An 18,381-nucleotide genomic window follows, 5' to 3' on the forward strand; every position below is an offset into this window, starting at 1 on the left:
GTAATTTACTCAGAGTATGTATTAATACCTGATGGAGCAAACAACTGTGCATATCTCTCTATCAGTGTTATAGAGGGCGAACAATTTATGAGTTTGCCCTGCACAAGCTTTCTGCAGGGTAAAACGGATTTATTTGGGTTTAGACCCCATTGGGAGTCGGCATTTGAGTGCTAAAGACAAGCACACTACTGCGAGCTGTTTTCAGGTAAACTTGCAGCTTTGGGACAAGTGATTCATACCCTGGATCTGTGTCTGGAGCCAGACGGGAGTGTCCTGCTCAGCAAGACAGGGTGCTGGAGTCCTGAGCTGGCAGGGAAAGCAGAAGCGGGGGTAGTCTTTGCACATCGGGTGGCAGCTCCCAAGGGGGTTTTTGTGATCCAACCCATCACAGTCGGTTTTATAGAAATCGTTTTTATACAGTCAATTGTGTGTGTCCCCACATAAAATGCTCTAAGTGCATTAAGTCGGCGGACCGCGTCCACTGTACAAGGCTACCGAGGCTAGCGTCGACTTCCGGCGCGTTGCATTGTGGGTAGCTAGCCCACAGTTCCTGCAGTCTCCGCCGCCCATTGGAATTTTGGGTTAAGATCCCAGTGCCTGATGATGGAAAAACAGTGTCGCGGGGGGTTCTGGATACATGTCGTCAGGCCCCTCCCCCTCCGTCAGAGCAATGGCAGACAATCAATTCGCGCCTTTTTACCTGGGTTACCTGTGCAGACGACGTACCACGGCAAGCATGGAGCCCGCTCAGCTCAGCTTACCGTCACCATATGTCATTTGGGAGCCAGCAGACGTGGTACTGCATTGCTACACAGCAGCAGCTAATTGCCTTTTGGCGGTAGACGGTGCAGTATGACTGGTAGCTGTCATCGGCTATCTGGGTGCTGATAGACGTGGTACTGCATTGCTACACAGCAGCAGCTCCTTGCCTTTTGGCAGTAGAGAGTGCAGTATGACTGGTAGCTATCATCGAGTATCTGGGTGCTAGCAGACGTGGGGCTCCATTGCTATACAGCAGCAGCTCCTTGCCTTTTGGCAGCTGATGGTGTATTATGACTGATATCCATCGTCGTCATACTCCTCAGTGAGTTCGGTCAGAGGTGCCTGGGCAGACATGTTTTGTCTTCTGGAGACTCAGTCCTGCCGGCAGTCCTATTGCACCGTCCTGACGATCATGGTTGACAGTCGTAGTACAGCATCTTCTGCCAAGCACCCAGAAGATGCCGATGGCTATCAGTCATGCTGCACCATCTGCTGCCAGCCTAAGATGTAAAAGATAGATGGAGTGGATGCAAACAGTAAATGGACCAGATTTGTTCTATATTCATTTGCTTCCCCCTCCCTCCATGAAATCCACGGTCTGCTAAACCCAGGGTTTTGAGTTCAATCTTTGGGGGGGCCATTCTGTGTGACAGTTGTTAGTGTTTCTTCCTGATGCACAGCCACCCTTGTTGATTTTAATTACCTGTAAGCCACATCCTCACTCACCCCTCCCTTCTTCCCTCCCTCCATCAGACAATAGTTTCGGGCCTTTTTTCAAGCCCAGATGCCATTGCACTGGGATCATGGAGCCCGCTCAGATCACCGCCGCAATTATGAGCACTAAGAACACCACGCACATTGTCCTGGAGTATACGCAGAGCCAGAACATGCCAAAGCAAAACCAGGCGAGGAGGCGATTGCAGTGTGGCGACGAGAGTGATGAAGAAATTGATATGGACATAGACCTCCCCAGCAATGTGCAAATCATGGTGTTACTGGGGCAGGTTGATGTCATGGAATGCCGATTCTGGGCCCGGGAAACAAGCACAGCCGGGTGGGACTGCATAGTGTTGCATGTGTGGGACGATTCCCAGTGGCTGCGAAACTTTCGCATGCGTAAGGGCACTTTCATGGAACTTTGTGACTTGCTTTCCCCTGCCCTGAAGCAAAAAAAACAAACAAAACAAGCCTTCGGTGGAACAAAACAAAAAAAACCCGCCAGAGCACAGGAAAAATTGGTGGGGGCTGAGAACCCACCAGTTCTACGCCCCGCCCCCCCCGCACCAACTTGCCTCAGTTCAGTCTCCACCTCCCCCCTCAGGGAGGGAGGGGTGCACATGCAGAGCCCCTCCATCAGCCAGAGGGACCAAGAACATGTTGAGAAATTGTTCCAACTAGAGAAGGCCATTGGCCATTGGCCTTCTTTCTGGAGCACAACTAACCCAGGTACAGGCTGGAGTTGGTGAGTTACATATTATCTCCGCCCTTAGTTCTATGACCCAGAAGTTGCTGACAGAGATGGTATTGAATATCACTAAGGCTGGGAAGGCATTGCAGTGGGATCTAGCATGTTCAAAAATTCAGGATTTCTTGAATGACCAGCTAATGGCCATTCGGAATGATCTAGAGTATCAGGCTTGGCCCACTGCCCTTACAGACACATCAGGAGTACCATCTGATCTGTGGCCATGGAGACATACTTGGAGACTATCTGAATGGAGGTGCGGATGTTCTCAGTGCTCCTTCCAAGCATATGGACTGGTTGAGGGGGTGTGGGCTCCCACATACCGAATCCTGCCGGGTCCAAAGGGAGGATGCATGTGGGATTGGGTAATTCACCGAGACATCTGTGTCACCCTACTTCTAATATCTGAGGGGACAGGAATCCCTTACCCAGCGAGGTCACTGTTGGGGATTCTGAAGGGGGCAGTCAGGGGGTGGAAAGTGGGAGGGGGCAGATAGGGGGCAGGGCCAGGCTGTTTGCAGAGACACAGCCTTCCCTACCTGGCCCTCCATACAATTTTATAATCCTCATGTTGCCCTTGGGCCAAAAATGTTGCTCACCCCTGGGCTAAGTCCTTTAAGTTACTTGCACCCCTGACCATTAGGAAGGAAACAGATGCGTGAGGGGATGGCTGGCAGCAGAACCTCAAGTCTAACATGCCAGGGGGAGTTCAGAATTTAGCCAAAACCAAAGTCGGTGGAGTTGAGGATGTCGGCTGGTTCCTCTTCTCTGGTTTGCCCTCCTTCGTTTGCCTTTCAGGATCAGGATGATGAAGGCACAATGGTGCCAGGAGACAGCGGGTGTGAGACATTCCACAAGGTACAATCTGGACTGTTGAACTGCTTAATTCTCCATCCCTTACACCCCGGGAATGTGCATCTTGGACTGCTCGGTCTGTTCACGGTGATGGAAAAACTCAGTAATTAGTGGGTCACCCCCATAAAGGGGCCGGATTAGGACACAGCCTTGTTCTCTCCAGTCAAATCCCCCAAACACTTCAATGAAAACACACAGGTCCAGACAAAACACTAAAACCAGTTTATTAACTGGAGCAAGGGGGTTTTTAGGGATTACAAGGGAGAAAGATGTAAAAGGTCAGAACCGGTTAAAACTATAAAATTAAAACTTGAATTTTAAATCCTAAATTTTACCAATTTAAGGAAAATGAGAAGCAAGCAGGTTTTCGCATCCCGCCCGCTGTTGCAGGCAGTTCACAGTTCTTAAACCCAAGCTGGATTTCCTTACACCCTCCCCAGTCCAAGGTCCCTGTTCCCTTTCAAGCCATTTTGCTTCCTTCTGTAAAGATGGGAGAGGAGAGGTAAAAATGGAGGCAATTCTCCCTTGTGCTTTTATACCACTCTCCTCTTTGAGGTTCATCCCCCAGTCGGGGGGCAGGCGACAATCAGTCTGTGGCCTAAGTGAGCATCCAGCCGTCCTTCTGGTGAATTGTAACTCTCCTGTTCCCAGCTCCACAGCTGGTGAATGGCCGGCTGAGCAATTACTGGCCACGTAGCACCTAGCTGGTGTGCAGGTGCCATTGTCTAGGAGGAGCTCGTCTGTGGGCGTTTTCCAGCTTTACAGCATGTAACAAACATACAGCAAACTCTCAGAGCTCCATGGACAGTGCTGATAGACACATTTTAATGGGACAATAATATTCAGCAGGTGATGACTTTTCCTAGGATACCTCACAAGACATACTTTGGAGAAGAATTATCATTTTGTAAACGTGGTGCCCATAAGAGTGTAGACCAGTGGTTCTCAGATGTGTTTCATCACCACCCGCCTTCTTTGTGTCTGTGGTCATTTACCCCTCCACCCTCAAAAGCACATATATCACCATCGAGCTCTAAAGGCAGAGTAGTCGCTAGCAATGTGCACAGCTCTGAAGACCTCCAATAGCAGCACAGAAGTTAGGGTGGCCACGTGAAGAGTGATATTCGTCAATATCCCTGTTCACAACACTTATCACCCCATTGCCACTCTTACTTCTGTGCTGCTGCTCCACCTGGGTTTGAGAGCCTGAGCATTGATCCCCACCTCCCAGCTAGGCCTGTTCCTTCTTCATGAGCCCCAGCCAACTGGGGCTGACAGCCAGTGCTCTTTAAAAAAACCCAAACAACCCACACTGATCACGCCTCCCCTGACTCATTCCTGTGCCTTCATTGGGAGGCTCTGCCCACATTTGGAGAATTGCTAGTGTAGAGAGTCACCGTGGGGATTGGTAGCCAAGAAGGTAACACCAGCTCCTTTCCGTCTCCGGGATCCCCAGAGAGAATGTCCGAGCAGGAGAGCGGAACAGATCCGATTAACATTAACCTTGCAAAACACATTTTGGTGATTTCAGCTATAAACATTCCCTCCTTCAGACCTACCCCCAGCGAATTCAATGAGACAGAGCTAGAATAGGGCAGGTGGCACGGGCGACGGTTATAATGGCTGAATTATTGATCCCTGAAATAACAGAATACAGGAACCCTTTGGATAGCTAAACATAGACTACTACAGTTACCCCTCTTAGAATCATAGAATATCAGGGTTGGAAGGGAACTCCGGAGGTCATCTAGTCCAACCCCCTGCTTAAAGCAGGACCAATCCCCAACTAAATCATCCCAGAAAGGGAAACAGTGTTTCCTCATATCCAACCTAAACTTTCCCCACTGCAACTATACACCATTACTCCTTGTTCTGTCATCTGGTACCACTGAGAACAGTCTAGATCCATCCTCTTTGGAACCCCCTTTCCGGTAGTTGAAAGCAACTACCAAATCCCTCATCATTCTTCTCTTCTATAGACTAAACAATCCCCGTTCTCTCAGCCTCTCCTCGTAAGTCATGTGCTCCAGCCCCCTAATCATTTTCGTTGCCCTCCGCTGGACTTCCAACTTTTCCACATCCTTCTTGTAGTACGGGGACCAAAACTGGACACAATACTCCAGATGAGGCCTCACCAATGTTGAATAGAGGGGAACGATCACATCCCTCGATCTGCTGGCAATGCCCCTACTTTAACAGCCCAAAATGCCCTTAGCCTTCTTGGCAACAAAGGCAGACTGTTGATTTATATCCAGCTTCTCATCCACCATAAACCCGAGGTCCTCTTCTGCAGAAATGCTGCCTAGCCATTCGGTCCCTCGTCTGTAGCAATGAATGGGATTCTTTGATCCTAAGTGCAGGACTCTCCACTTGTCCTTGTTGAACCTCATCAGATTGATTTTGGCCTAATTCTCTAATTTGTCTACGTCCCTCTGTATCATATCCCTACCCTACAGCATATCTACCACTCCTCCCAGTTTAGTGTCATCTGCAAACTTTCTGAGGGTGCAGTCCACATCATCCTCCAGATCATCAATGAAGATACTGAACAAAACCGGCCCCAGGACCGACCACTGGGACACGCCACTTGATACCGGCTGCCAACTAGACATGGAGCCACTGATCACTACCCATTGAACCCGATGATCTAGCCAGCTTTCTATCCACTTTATGGTCCATTCATCCAGCCCATACTTCTTTAACTTGCTGGCAAGAATACTGTAGGAGATCATATCAAAAGCTTTGCTAAAATCAAGGAATAACACATCTACTGCTCTCCCCTCATCCACAGAACCAGTTATCTCATCATAGAAGGCAATTAGGTTACTCAGACATGACTTGCCCTCTTCTTCCAAGTCTTTAAAAATACACATATACATTTCAAACTCTAGCTTATCTAAGGCAGAAACACTGTTAAAATCTCTCTCTAAATGTTGACTCTGAGTCAATTACATACAAGTTGCTTAACCCTTTCTTGCCATGTGTCACAGACGTTTAGATCCTGTATGGATTCTTCCATGTGTAATGAGGCTAGACCTCTATATGAAACATTTCCAGCAGTCCAAGCACCTCTGGAGTCTCTCCTGTGTGGATTGACTGATGTTGAACAAGGTGTGACATCTGTATAAAACTTTTCCCACAGTCCAAGCACTTGTGGGCTCTCTCTCCCGTGTGGAGTGCCTGATGATAAAGAAGGTGTGATCTTCTTATGAAACTTTTCCCATAGTGTGGTCTCTCTCCTGTGTGTAATGCCTGATGGCGAACTAGCTGTGACATCTCTATGAAACTTTTCCCACAGTCCAAGCACTTGTGGGGTCTTTCTCCTGTGTGTAATGCCTGATGTTTAACAAGGTCTGACCTTGTATGAAACTTTTCCCATAGTCCAAGCACATGTGTGGTCTCTCTTCTGTGTGCAATGCCTGATGTTTAACAAGCTGTGACCAATATATGAAACTTTTCCCAGAGCCCATAAGTGCTTGGACTGTTTCTCCTGTGTGTAATGCCTGATGTTTAACAAGCTGTGACCTTCTTATGAAACTTTTCACACAGTCGAAGCACTTGTGGGGTCTCTCTCCTGTGTGGACTGCCTGATGACGAACTAGCTCTGAACTCTGTATGAAACTTTTCCCACAGTCCAAGCACCTGTGGGGCTCTCTACTGTGTGGATTGCCTGATGTTTACGAAGGTTTGACCTTTCTGTGAAACTTTTCCCACAGTCCAAGCACTTGTGAGGTTTCTCTCCTGTGTGGATTGTCTGATGTTGAACAAGTTTTGACTTTCTTCTGAAGCTTTTCCCACACTCCAAGCACTTGTGGGGTCTCTCTCCTGTGTGGATTGCCTGATGTTTAACAAGGTCAGATCTTTGTATGAAACTTTTCCCACAGTCCAAGCACTTGTGGGGTCTCTCTCCTGTGTGGATTGCATGATGTTCAACAAGTTTTGACTTTCTTCGGAAGCTTTTCCCACACTCCAAGCACTTGTGGGGTTTCTCTCCTGTGTGGATTGCCTGATGTTGAACAAGATTTGACTTTCTTATGAAACTTTTGCCACAGTCCAAGCACTTGTGAGGCCTCTCTCCTGTGTGGATTGCCTGATGTTCAATAAGGTGTGCCCTCTGTATGAAACTTTTCCCACAGTCCAAGCACTTGTGAGGTCTCTCTCCTGTGTGGATTGCCTGATGTTGAACAAGGTTTGATCTTTGTATAAAACTTTCCCCTAAGTCCAAGTTCCTGTGCGGTCTCACCCCTGTGTGGATTGCCTGATGGCGAACTAGTTGTGACCTTGTTATGAAACATTTTTCACAGTCTAAGCACTTGTGGGGTCTGTCTCCTGTGTGTAATGCCTGATGATAAACAAGGTGTGACCTTCTTATGAAACTTCTCCCACAGTCCAAGCACTTGTGGGGTCTCTCTCCTGTGTGGATTGCCCGATGTTGAAAAAGGTGTGCCCTCTGTATGAATTTTTTCCCACAGTCGAAGCACTTGTGGGGTCTTTCTTCTGTGTGGATTGCCCGATGTTGAACAAGGTTTGATCTCTCTATGAAACTTTTCCCACAGTCCACACACTTGTGGGGTCTCTCTCCTGTGTGGATTGCCTGATGTGTAACAAGGTGTGACCGCTGTATGAAACTTTTCCCACAGTACAAGCACTTGTGGGGTCTCTCTCCTGTGTGTAATGCCTGATGATAAAAAAGGTGTGACCTTCTTATGAAACTTCTCCCACAGTTCAAGCACTTGTGGGGTCTCTCTCCTGTGTGGATAGCCCGATGTTTAATAACGTATGACCTTTTCATGAAACTTTTCCCACAGTCCAAGCACTTGTGGGGTTTCTCTCCTGTGTGGATTGACTGATGTTGAACAAGGTTTGACTTTCTTATAAAACTTTTTCCAAAGTCCAAGCACTTGTGTGGTCTCTCTCCTGTGTGGATTGCCTGATGTTTAACAAGGTGTGACCTTCTTTTGAAACTTTTCCCACAGTCCAAGCACTTGTGGGGTTTCTCTCCTGTGTGGATTGACTGATGTTGAACAAGGTGTGACCTTCTTATGAAACTTTTTCCACAGTTCAAGCACTTGTGAGGTCGTTCTCCTGTGTGTAAAGCCTGATGTTTAACAAGTTCTGTCCTTTCTATAAAACTTTTCCCACAGTCCAAGCACTTGTGGGGTCTCTCTCCTGTGTGGACTGCCTGATGTTTAACAAGGTGTGACCTTCTTTTGAAACTTTTCCCACAGTCCAAGCACTTGTGGGGTCTCTCTCCTGTGTGGATTGCCTGATGACGAACTAGGTGTGACCTTCTTTTGAAACTTTTCCCACAGTCCAAGCACTTGTGGAGTCTCTCTCCTGTGTGGATTGCCTGATGACGAACTAGGTGTGACCTTCTTTTGAAACTTTTCCCACAGTCCAAGCACTTGTGGAGTCTCTCTCCTGTGTGGATTGCCTGATGACGAACTAGGTGTGACCTCTGTATGAAAAGTTTCCCACAGTCCAAGCACTTGTGGGGTCTCTCTCCTGTGTGGATTGCCTGATGTTTAACAAGCTGTAACCTCTGTATGAAACTTTTCCCACAGTCTAAGCACCTGTGGGGTCTCGCTCCTGTGTGTAATGCCTGATGTTTAACAAGGTCTGACCTTTTCATGAAACTTTTCCCACAGTCCAAGCACTTGTGAGGTCTCTCTCCTGTGTGGATTGCCTGATGTTGAACAAGGTTTGACTTTCTTATGAAACTTTTCCCACAGTTCAAGCACTTGTAGGGTCTTTCTCCTGTGTGGATTGCCTGATGTTTAACAAGGTTTGACTTTCTTATGAAACTTTTCCCACAGTCCAAGCACTTGTGGGGTCTTTCTCCTGTGTGGATTGCCTGATGATGAACAAGGTCTGACCTTTGTATGAAACTTTTCCCACAGTCCAAGCACTTATGGGGTTTCGCTCCTGTGTGTAATGCCTGATGTTTAACAAGGTGTGACCTTCTTATGAAACTTTTCCCACAGTCCAAGCACTTGTGGCATCTTTCTCCTGTGTGGATTGCCTGATGACGAACTAGGTTTGACTTCTGTATGAAACTTTTCCCACAGTCCAAGCACTTGTGGGGTCTCTCTCCTCTGTGGATTGCCTGATGTTTAACAAGGTGTGACTTTCTTATGAATCTTTTCCCACAGTCCAAGCACTTAAGGGGTCTCTCCCTTGTGTGGCTTAACTGATGTCTAATTATATGTGTCTTCGAAATGAAACATTTCCCCCACTGGAGAGATTGAGCGGGTTTCTCTTCAGTGTGGCTGCTCCCATAGTTATTAAGATCTGAGAGCTTATTAAAACTTTCCCCATCGTCCAAGCATTGAGGGGGTTTCCCTCCAGTATAGATTGTCTGATGTGTCACAAGCTGTGATCTCACAATGAATTCTTTCGCAAACTGAGGGTAGTGCCCGGGTGTCTCTTCCTTGGGATTTGTCTGCTGCGCTCTGGGATCCTTGCCTCCTCCCCCAGCGTTAATAGATTCATCCACTCTCTTCCCTGCGTGGTTTTCCAGAAGCCTCTCTGACCTGTGCCAGTTACCCCAGCCTTCTTCCTGCTCCAAGCACTGGGAAAAATTCCCTTCAGCTCTTCCTACAAAGGTCCCCTGCAGTTCTACTTCCCCGGGAACTTCCTCATGATGATTCCCCTGCTGATTCTCACTCTCTCGCTCAGCACCTACTGGGAGAGACACAATCCAGACAGGAGTCATTGTGCTAGGGAGAATGAGGAATAGCACCGAGGAAAAATCCAACACAAAGAGTGAGTAATTGCACTCTGCCACCACATCCCACCCAAACACTCACAGGGAAGGAAAGCTGGGAAGCAAACTCCTGCAGCTAAGAGGCTCGACAGAATGGCGTGAGCTATATCTGATGACTGCAGCCCTGTCCCAGCTGAGATGAGGAAGAACTGAGGGTGCTTACTCACACCATATTTTGGGATTCTCAACTTCTTTCATTCCCTAGATTGTTTCTGTGTCAGTCCTCACCTGTATGGGTGCATCTCGGAAGCCTTCTTTCTTTGCAGGCCTGGAGATCGGGCACCCACGGCTCTTCCCCTCGTTCCAGCCGGGAGATGAGCTCAGGTTTGGGAATTGGAAATCCTGTGCAGAGGTTGAAATCAGACCAGATCACGGTGCGTGGAGCATTGGTGGAGTATTTGTCAGAAAGAACATTCCGTGAGTGCAACCTGTCCCTGTGCTCTGCTGGAAGAGCGGTTAATCCAAGAGGATGGGGAAATGGTCAGTGAGCCCCCTTGTGCAGAGGGAGTTGTCTGGGGAGGTGAATTGAATTATTACTACACTCTCACTAGGCGTTCCCAGGATTGTGCACTCTGGGGGCCTTGCTGACTCACACACAGCTCTGCACTTAAACCCCTGCTTCTTTCTAAACCTGCAGAGCCCAGAGCACTCCCCATGGCTGGAGCTATTCCCAAGGAGGGAGGTGAACAGGGTTTGTGTGTGAAGCCGAGAAACAACACAGTCAAGACAATGCTGGATTTATGCCCCTTTGAAAGCTGGAGGGGTGGGGATGGTTTAGCTTGTCCATTGGATTTTGACACCCATGTCCCACTGGAGAGGGCACAGAGATGCAAGTCTCTCTCATACGGCAGCTGTGCATTATGGAACCACTCGCCTCTGATCTAACTGACCAAGGAAGAACCTGACCAGATTCAGACACGCAGACCCCACGGCTTCTAGTTAGGGTGACCAGACGACCCGATATTATCAGCACAGTCCCGATTTTAGGGTATTTGTCCCATGTCCCGACCTTACATCGGCTGGGACGCACTATGTCCTGATATCAGGGGACCGTCTGGTGGAGGACGAAAGCCGTCGCCACTCACATCTTCTTCCTGGGCCTGGGGAAGCACAAATGAACACCTGGCTCTTCCCTGCCGGCCGGCATGAGCCTGCAGAGTGCTGTAGCCCCACTCCCCAGGCACGCACAGAGGCAGTGAGGAGGTCTATGCTGAGTGCTGGGGTGTGGGGCTTGTAGACACCGGCAGCAAGCCCACCCACCCCCTTCGACCATTCCTGACCCGCTCGACCTTAGGAGCCAGAGGGACGGGACCTGCCTGCTGGATGCTTCCTGGGAGCCGCTCCAGGTAAGGCTAGCACTGCTGGGACTCAACTGGCCCCCTGGCGGGTCCCTCTGGCTGGGGGAGGGGCTCTGCGTGCTGCCCACCTCCCTCCCCGAGGTGGGAGGTGGAGACGGAACGGAGGCAATCTGGTGCGGGCGGGACGGGGCGTGGAGGCGCCGGTGGGTTCTCAGCCCCCACCAATTTTTCCTGTGCGCCGGCGGTTTTTTTTGTTTTCCTTCACCGCCGGCTTGTTTTTTGTTTTTTGTTTGGCTCCCTCCCCGTGTCCTGATATTTCACCTCTCTCATCCAGTCACCCTACTTCTAGTATCTGAAGGAACGGGAATCCCTTACCCAGTGAGGTCACCGTCTCGTAGTTCTCCTGCATGATGTCCCTGTAGAGGGCTCTCTGAGCGGGGTCCAGCAGAGCCCCCTGCCCCTGGGTGAAATACACAGCCACCTCCTCGAACGTCACTGGTAACTGAAACACCAAAAGTCCCCCACTCAGTACTTGCTGCCCCAGCAACAATCCCACTAGTAACGTGGGAGGAAGGATAAAGAAATGGAAGCTCTGGGAGGGCCAGAGTAGCAGAATCCCACCCCCACCCTGCTGAGAGCAGCCAGGAGGCTTCAGGGCCTGGGGAGAAGGTCAGAGCTCCTTGTCCACCCCAGCACACAGAGCAGGGCAGGGTCGTTTCATTTCCCACACACGTGGCAGCCACAGGCTAATATGGGAAGCAGAGCCCTAAGCCAGGGACAGGGACAGGAAAGCCGACAACTTCCCTTCATAATTCACAGCAGCCTCAGGCTAGTGGGGTCTCACTCCAGCACTGGGAGCCTTGAAAATGTTCCCAGCCCTGTGCAAGGGGGTTGTATCCTGTTTGAGAAATGGGGGAATGTCCCGTCTCCCCTCCCCCGTCACCAATGGGCCCACTCAGAAAAACAGCAGGTTTATCACATCCTGTCTCCTCCCTGCCCCTGATAATCCCCTACCTGAGCTGGCTCCATCACAGACATTTCCCTTCCCTCTTTCCTGGAAGACGGGCCCATCTGGAGCAAAACGTGGACGTGATTCCTCAGCCTGTTGGGGCGAGAGGGGTGATGGGGGAGGTTACAGAAAGGGCTTCAGTCCATGTCACACCCCGATTACCCCCAGACTCTTCAGACCATCCCAGTAACAGTATCTCTGAGCCAAATGCTAGGAAAAAAAAGCAGAACTAAAGGGGCCACTTTGGGGGATTTCCCCACACTGCCGTGTAAACTCCTCTCCCTTAGGAGCAGCAGGAGCTCTGTGATGGTATCACCTAAAGAATGAGCTGCCCTGGACTCCCCCAGCAGCCCCCAGGGACAGGCAGGCAGAGGCTGATCCCATTGGCCCATCCACACTCCTTGCCTGCCCAAAGCAGCAGTGACTCCGGTGTGGCTGAGATGTGAATCCTGCCCAGAAATCAGATCAGGACCCTGGGCGACCCCAAAACTCATGAGACACAGACCCAGGGGCGGCTCTAGGCACCAGCAAAGCAAGCACCTGCTTGGGGCAGCCCATTTGCAGGGACACCAGCGGGCAGGGATCCAGCCTGGGAGCTGAGAGCCAACAGGGGGCCCTGGGAGCTGTTGTTCCTTGGTTAGTTCCCTGCCTATAGAGCCAGCCCTAGAGAAGGGAAAGAACTACATTTCCCAGCATTCCCTTGGCCGCTATTAACAGGAAAGGGAGTGGGAGGGAGTATGGTAGCTGAAACCTCATGCTGCAGATTGTTGTGAAGGGAGAGCTCATTGCTAGAGCCGGGTGGCACTGTGAATAGGCAACAAGTGTGCCCAAGGAGTAGAAAAAAGCTTTGGCCCAGATATTCCCTTCAGAAGACTTCCCCAGACTGGATTAGGGATACTGGTGTGACCTCACCTTGCAGCCCCCAAAGAAGGAATTGGGTGGACTAAATGGACAGTGCACCTCTCTATCTGAAGCCTAGCAAGGGAGGTATGTGGATCCCACTAGAATTTAAAATGAAAAGTAAGGGAGGGGAGGCTCTGCTAGAGGACCTGGGCAGCTTTAGATACAGTATCAGGCACGTAGGAGGATTTCCACTTCTGAGCCATGGAAGCAGAAACTGACTTTTCCTTTCCAGATTTAGCTAATATTCAGAAAGGGAATCTAGCACCTGCCTTCCAGATCTGAACACCTCAACATTCAGGAGTGCTCAAACTCAATTTGCGCAGCTGTTACTTCATTTCTCCCAAATCAAATATACTGATCCACTGCAACTTGCTGTAGAAAAAGTAGGATAAAACTGAGCAAGAAATGCTTCCCCGTGGTTTTTAGGACCAGAATTGCTATTTTCAACAACAATTGCCTTTTTTTTTTTTTTTTTAGTTTTATTTGTTTAAAAGGAAGACAGTGATATCGCATTGGCAAATTCCCCATAGAAACAAAGAGTGGAACAAAAGAATAATAAAGACACTTCAACTTTTCCTCTTTGATGGGGAACAGGCTTATAATATGCATCCAGATATCCTCCAATCACACAAGCTGAAAATGGTTCCACTTTACTGCAGTTCTGTAACCATATGGGAACCAATCCTGTCTGTGTTCTGTGAACATCCAAAATTGCTGAATGACCCGCCCTGGGAGCAAGTTACCAGTGATCCAGGGCTGGGGCGGAAGGAGGGTGCAGGTGGATGGAGGGAAGAGCCCAGGGCTGGGGCAGGAAGGGGTGTGTGGGTGGGCGGGCACTGGTGCGGGGGAAAAAGAGGAGCCCTGAGCTCGGGCTGCACGTGGTGGGGGGGAGACCCCAGGGCTGGGGCAGCAGAAGGGTACAGGGGGGGAGCCCAGGGCTCTGTGGTGGGGGCAGCCACATTTTTTTCCTTGGGGCGGCAAAAAACCTAGAGCCGGCCCTGCACAGACCCAACCAGCACGGGTGCGTCTGACAATAACACACTGGGAGCAGGGTGTGGTGTGGGGGGCGATGGGTTTTTACCTCTGTCCACTGCCAGTCTCCCCACACCCCTGCTTCCCTCGCAGTGCCCCCCACTCACATCTTTCCCCATTCCAGCCACGCTCCTCTCCACCCCACAATCCCCTCGATCCACCCATCTTCCCTTCAGTGCACCCCAGCCCCCATCACAGCCTGCCCCCCGCATCGCCAGCACCCGCCTCCTGCTCCCTCCTCCCCCTGCAGCCCGGGGGTGACGGGGGGGCGGGTCTCTCTCACCTTGCCTCCGAGCGGGGCCCCCTGGGGCAGGGGCCGGGCCGGGAAGGGGCCTGGCCGGGCTGGGGGCTCTGCCCTGGGAGAGGCTCCTGGGGAGCAGCGGGAAGGGCCCTGCTGGAGATTCCCCTCTCCCGGCTGCAGCCCGGGCTCCGGGCTCCCAGCACCAGCCGCCGGGGCTCGGGGATCTCGCCAGGAGCCTGGAGCCAGAGTCACCGCAGCGGCTGCGAGTCACTTCGTGCTGCCGGGCCTGAGCCCAGCGATCGCTCCCCCGAGAGCCGCCTCCCAGCTGCTCCTGGGTCCTAGCGATCAACCCACCGCGCTGCAGCATCTCTGTGTCCGGCTCCTGTTCCACTCACAGGCTCTATGGTCAGAAGGGCCCATCATGAGCAACTAGCCCAGGGATTCTCACGACCAAATTTGGTGGCCTCAGAGTGTGGCCAGCAACTCTCACTGGTGGCTGCTCTGACACTTTCCCCTATAATCCTAACTAACTTTACGAGAAACCAATAAATATGCAGCGAGGTAAGTGGGGGGAACAGTCTTACTATTGTGGGGAACTTTTCTGGCTTATACACCACCCTGATTGTATGGAATAGCAAAAGGAGCTGGGTCCTCGCTCCCTTTACCTGGAGACCTGACTGACCTCCCGGACTCCCCTCCCACTCCGGTGTCTGAAACCCTGACAAGGCTGGCCCCAAGATTCCTGCAGGGTCTTCATCCCCAATTTTGTTGTGATCACTCAGGACAGAGGCTAGGGTGTTGTATCCCCACTCTGGGGTCCTCTCTTCACTCCGGACGCATCCCTGATGTCGCTATTCAGCATTGCATAGAGTTCAGAACAAATACGATTTATTAAACAGCAAGTAATTAAAAAAATTAAGGAAAAAATGGGAAAGAGGAATAGAAAACATGATGTCATCCCACGCTGCCCAGGGTCCCCCCTCGCTCTCCCCAGCTGCTCACCACACCCATCACCAGACTGCTCCAGACCCAGCTTCCCTCTGCATCAGTGCTTCTACTCCTCTGCCTCCAACCCAGCTCTAGCTGCTCCTCTCCCCTTAGCTCTGCCCTTCTCTGGCAGGCAGCTCCAGCTCACACAGAGAATTGGCACCTGACTCCCTCACTGGCCTGCCTGCCCTGTCAACGAGGTTGACCTAGTGCCTTGGCCTCTCTCCATTCGCCCTGGGGACTAGTCTCAGGGTTTTCATTTCTCATTGGCCCTTCCTGTCTTTTGGTACTGGGAGAAACCAACCAAACCCCCCCCCACTAAGTTTCAGTAAGGGGCCAACAGTCATGGGGTCAGGCAACTTCATGGTGTGTGTGAGCTCCAAAGCATCCTTCAGGTGAATTATAAATTTCTTTCTTTACCCCTTTCTTCCTGTTGGTGATGGACGGCCAGATAAGGGTTTTCTAACACCCACAGTCGGTCCCTTGTCATCTCTGAGGAGTTTGAGTGGGACAATCCCCAGAACTATGACATATTTCAGTAACAAAAACTTTGACATATGTCTGGGTCTTTATGGACAGATCTCCGTCTTTGAGCCTGCTGAGTGGGTTTTGCCATAACAGGAAATGTCCGGGGGTGTTTGCAGAGCACAAGGGCTGAAGCTCAGAAACATCCCTGATTAGTCACCTTCCCAACTATCCAATTGCCCTGCATCCATAGCTGATTGATTGCTGCCAGGTCCCGCCCACCCAGGCCCAGACTCCCAGCCCTGAGGGGAGGCGGCGCATCCCGCATATCGATGCTGACTGACAGCTGCTGCCAGCGCCCTGCCACTGTGACAGCAGCCAACACTGCCCTCACCTCATGAGTACCCCCACAGCACCCCCTCCAGCACTCCTAACTCTACACACTCTATCAGCTCCCACCCCCCATTAGTGTCCTCTTTTGGGGCACCTGGCATATGGTCAGGCTAGCAACAAACATACATTGAAATCTCACCATTCTATATGAAATGGTGTCACATGCATTTCAACGGCACAATATTCAGCAGATCATGAGTTTACCAATGATCCCTCACCAGGCACACTTTGCACACAAAATATCATAACCCTACACAAGTGGTGAACATGGGGTGCAGAGGGTATCACAAGAGGGATCCGTGTGGGGTGAGTGGGGCAAAGAAACTCTCTGTCATCCCAACGCAGGACACGGTGCGACATGGGGAGGGCGGGACCTGTTGGCTATCGAGGGCCGTGAAGGCAGGCAGGGAGAGGAGCCCCTCTGCAGGCTTGGCCCTGGTCCACTGGAGTTCCTGGGGAGAGGAACCCCTCCCTCACCAGGATTTCAACGATTTCCACCACACCACTGACCTCAGCCTGGACCAGTCAACACAAGAGATCCTGGACACCACAGCAAATAAGTGCTGGTCACATAAACACCACCCTATACCGGAAACCTACTGACCGCTATACTTACCTACCTGCCTCCAGCTTCCATCCAGACCTTGGGAGTCAGGCCAGTCCTTGCTTACAGACAGCCCCCAATCTAAAGCAAATACTCACCAGCAACTACACACCACAGAAACACTAACCCAGGAACCAATCCCTGCAACAAACCCCATTGCCAACTCTGTCCCCATATCTACTCTAGCGACACCATCATAGGACCCAACCATATCAGCCACACTATCAGGGGCACATTCAGTTGCACATCTACTAACGTAATATATGTCATCATGTGCCAGCAATGCCCCTCTGCTATGTACATTGGCCAAACCGGACAGTCTCTATGTAAAAGAATAAATGGACACAAATCAGGATTGGTAACATACAAAAGCCAGTAGGAGAACACTTCAATATCCCTGGACATTCAACAACAGATTTAAAAGTAGCCATCCTTCAACCAAAAAACTTCTGTATGAAACTTTTCCCACAGTCCAAGCACTTGTGGGGTCTCTCTCCTGTGTGGATTGCCTGATGACAAACAAGGTCTGACCGCGTGGGCAGCGCTCTGGGGGTGGGGCTGTGCGCTTCCACGGAGCAGTGTGTCTAGATCCTTGCGGAGCCAGACACGCTGCTCTGAGTAGCATGATAGGGGAGACAGGGATGTGGGGTTGGATAAGTGGCAGCAGCTCCCGGGGGGCAATCAGGGAACAGGGAGCAGGGTGGGTTGCATAGCGGTTGGGGTTCCGGGGTGGTGGTTGGGGGGGGGGTCTCTGGAGGGGGCAGTCAGGGAGCAGAGGGGGTTGGATGGGGCGTGGGAGTCCCGGGAGTCTGTCAGGGGGCAGGGGGTGGATAGGGGATGGGGCTGTCATTGGACAGGGAGCAAGGGGGGTTGGGCGGGAGGGTTCTGGGTGGGGCAGTTAGGGTGGGGGTCTCCGGAGAGGGTGGTCAAGAGACAAGGAGTGGGGGTGGGTTGGATGGGGTTGGAGATTCTAAGGGGGGGCAGTCAGGGGCTGGGAAGTGGGAGGGGATGGATAGGCGGTGGGGCCAAGCTGTTTGCGGAGGCACAGCCTTCCCTATCTGGTCCTCCATACAATTTTACAACCCTCATGTGGCCCTCGAGCCCAAAAGTTTGCTCACCCCTTTGCTAAGTCCTTTAAGTTACTTTCACCCCTGACCATTGGGAAGGAAACAGATGCATGAGGGGAAGGCTGGCAGCAGAACCTCAAGTCTCCCATGCCAGGGGGAGTTCAGGATTTAGCCAAAACCAACGTCGGTGGAGTTGAGGATGTCGGCTGGTTCCTCTTCTTTGGTTTGTCCTGCGTAACTTGCCTTTCAGGATCAGGATGATGAAGGCACAATGGTGCCAGGAGACAGCAGGTGTGAGACATTTCCCAGGGTACCATCTGGACTGCTGAACTGCTTAATTCTCCATCCCAAGGCATGTTTTACACTGTTTCCCAGAGTGAATAAAAATCAATGATTTAAAAAAAAAAATCAAGAAAATCAGATTTTTTTTATTTAAATCGGATTTTTTTGATAATTTTTTTCCTCAAAAACCATTTTATCTAAAGATAGTTTTAATTCAGATACATTATAGCTCAAAGGTCTCTCATCATGGAA

At 50.8% G+C, this 18,381-nt stretch overlaps 1 protein-coding gene across 2 annotated transcripts; it reads right to left on the minus strand.

Moving 5' to 3' along the window:
- Nucleotides 1–3,294: 3,294 nt before the first annotated feature.
- On the minus strand, nucleotides 3,295–12,208 carry LOC128848084 (zinc finger protein 850-like). 2 transcript variants are annotated; one of them, XM_054047849.1, is made up of 4 exons: nucleotides 12,161–12,208; nucleotides 11,522–11,648; nucleotides 10,077–10,190; nucleotides 3,295–9,763 (listed from the first exon to the last, which is right to left on the minus strand). In XM_054047849.1, the coding sequence occupies exons 1-4, from the start codon at nucleotides 12,182–12,184 to the stop codon at nucleotides 6,681–6,683; spliced, it is 3,348 nt and encodes a 1,115-aa protein (XP_053903824.1). In that variant the 5' UTR covers nucleotides 12,185–12,208; the 3' UTR covers nucleotides 3,295–6,680. The 2 variants fall into 2 exon arrangements, with proteins under 2 accessions (XP_053903824.1, XP_053903823.1); XM_054047848.1 differs by having other exon boundaries at nucleotides 3,295–9,766.
- Nucleotides 12,209–18,381: the final 6,173 nt, after the last annotated feature.

This window comes from Malaclemys terrapin, chromosome 13 (assembly GCF_027887155.1).
Source record: "Malaclemys terrapin pileata isolate rMalTer1 chromosome 13, rMalTer1.hap1, whole genome shotgun sequence".
NCBI lineage: Eukaryota > Metazoa > Chordata > Testudines > Emydidae > Malaclemys > Malaclemys terrapin.

What these genes read in the sequence shown, in the direction of transcription:
- LOC128848084 (XM_054047848.1), bottom strand. Translation starts at nt 12,184, where the DNA reads ATGTCTGTGATGGAGCCAGCTCAG. An exon ending in CTGTGATGGAGCCAGCTCAG is followed by an intron (nt 11,649 to 12,160) that starts GTAGGGGATTAT and finishes TTGGTGTTTCAG; the next exon opens with TTACCAGTGACGTTCGAGGA. An exon ending in TCCGAGATGCACCCATACAG is followed by an intron (nt 9,767 to 10,076) that starts GTGAGGACTGAC and finishes TGTCTCTCCCAG; the next exon opens with TAGGTGCTGAGCGAGAGAGT.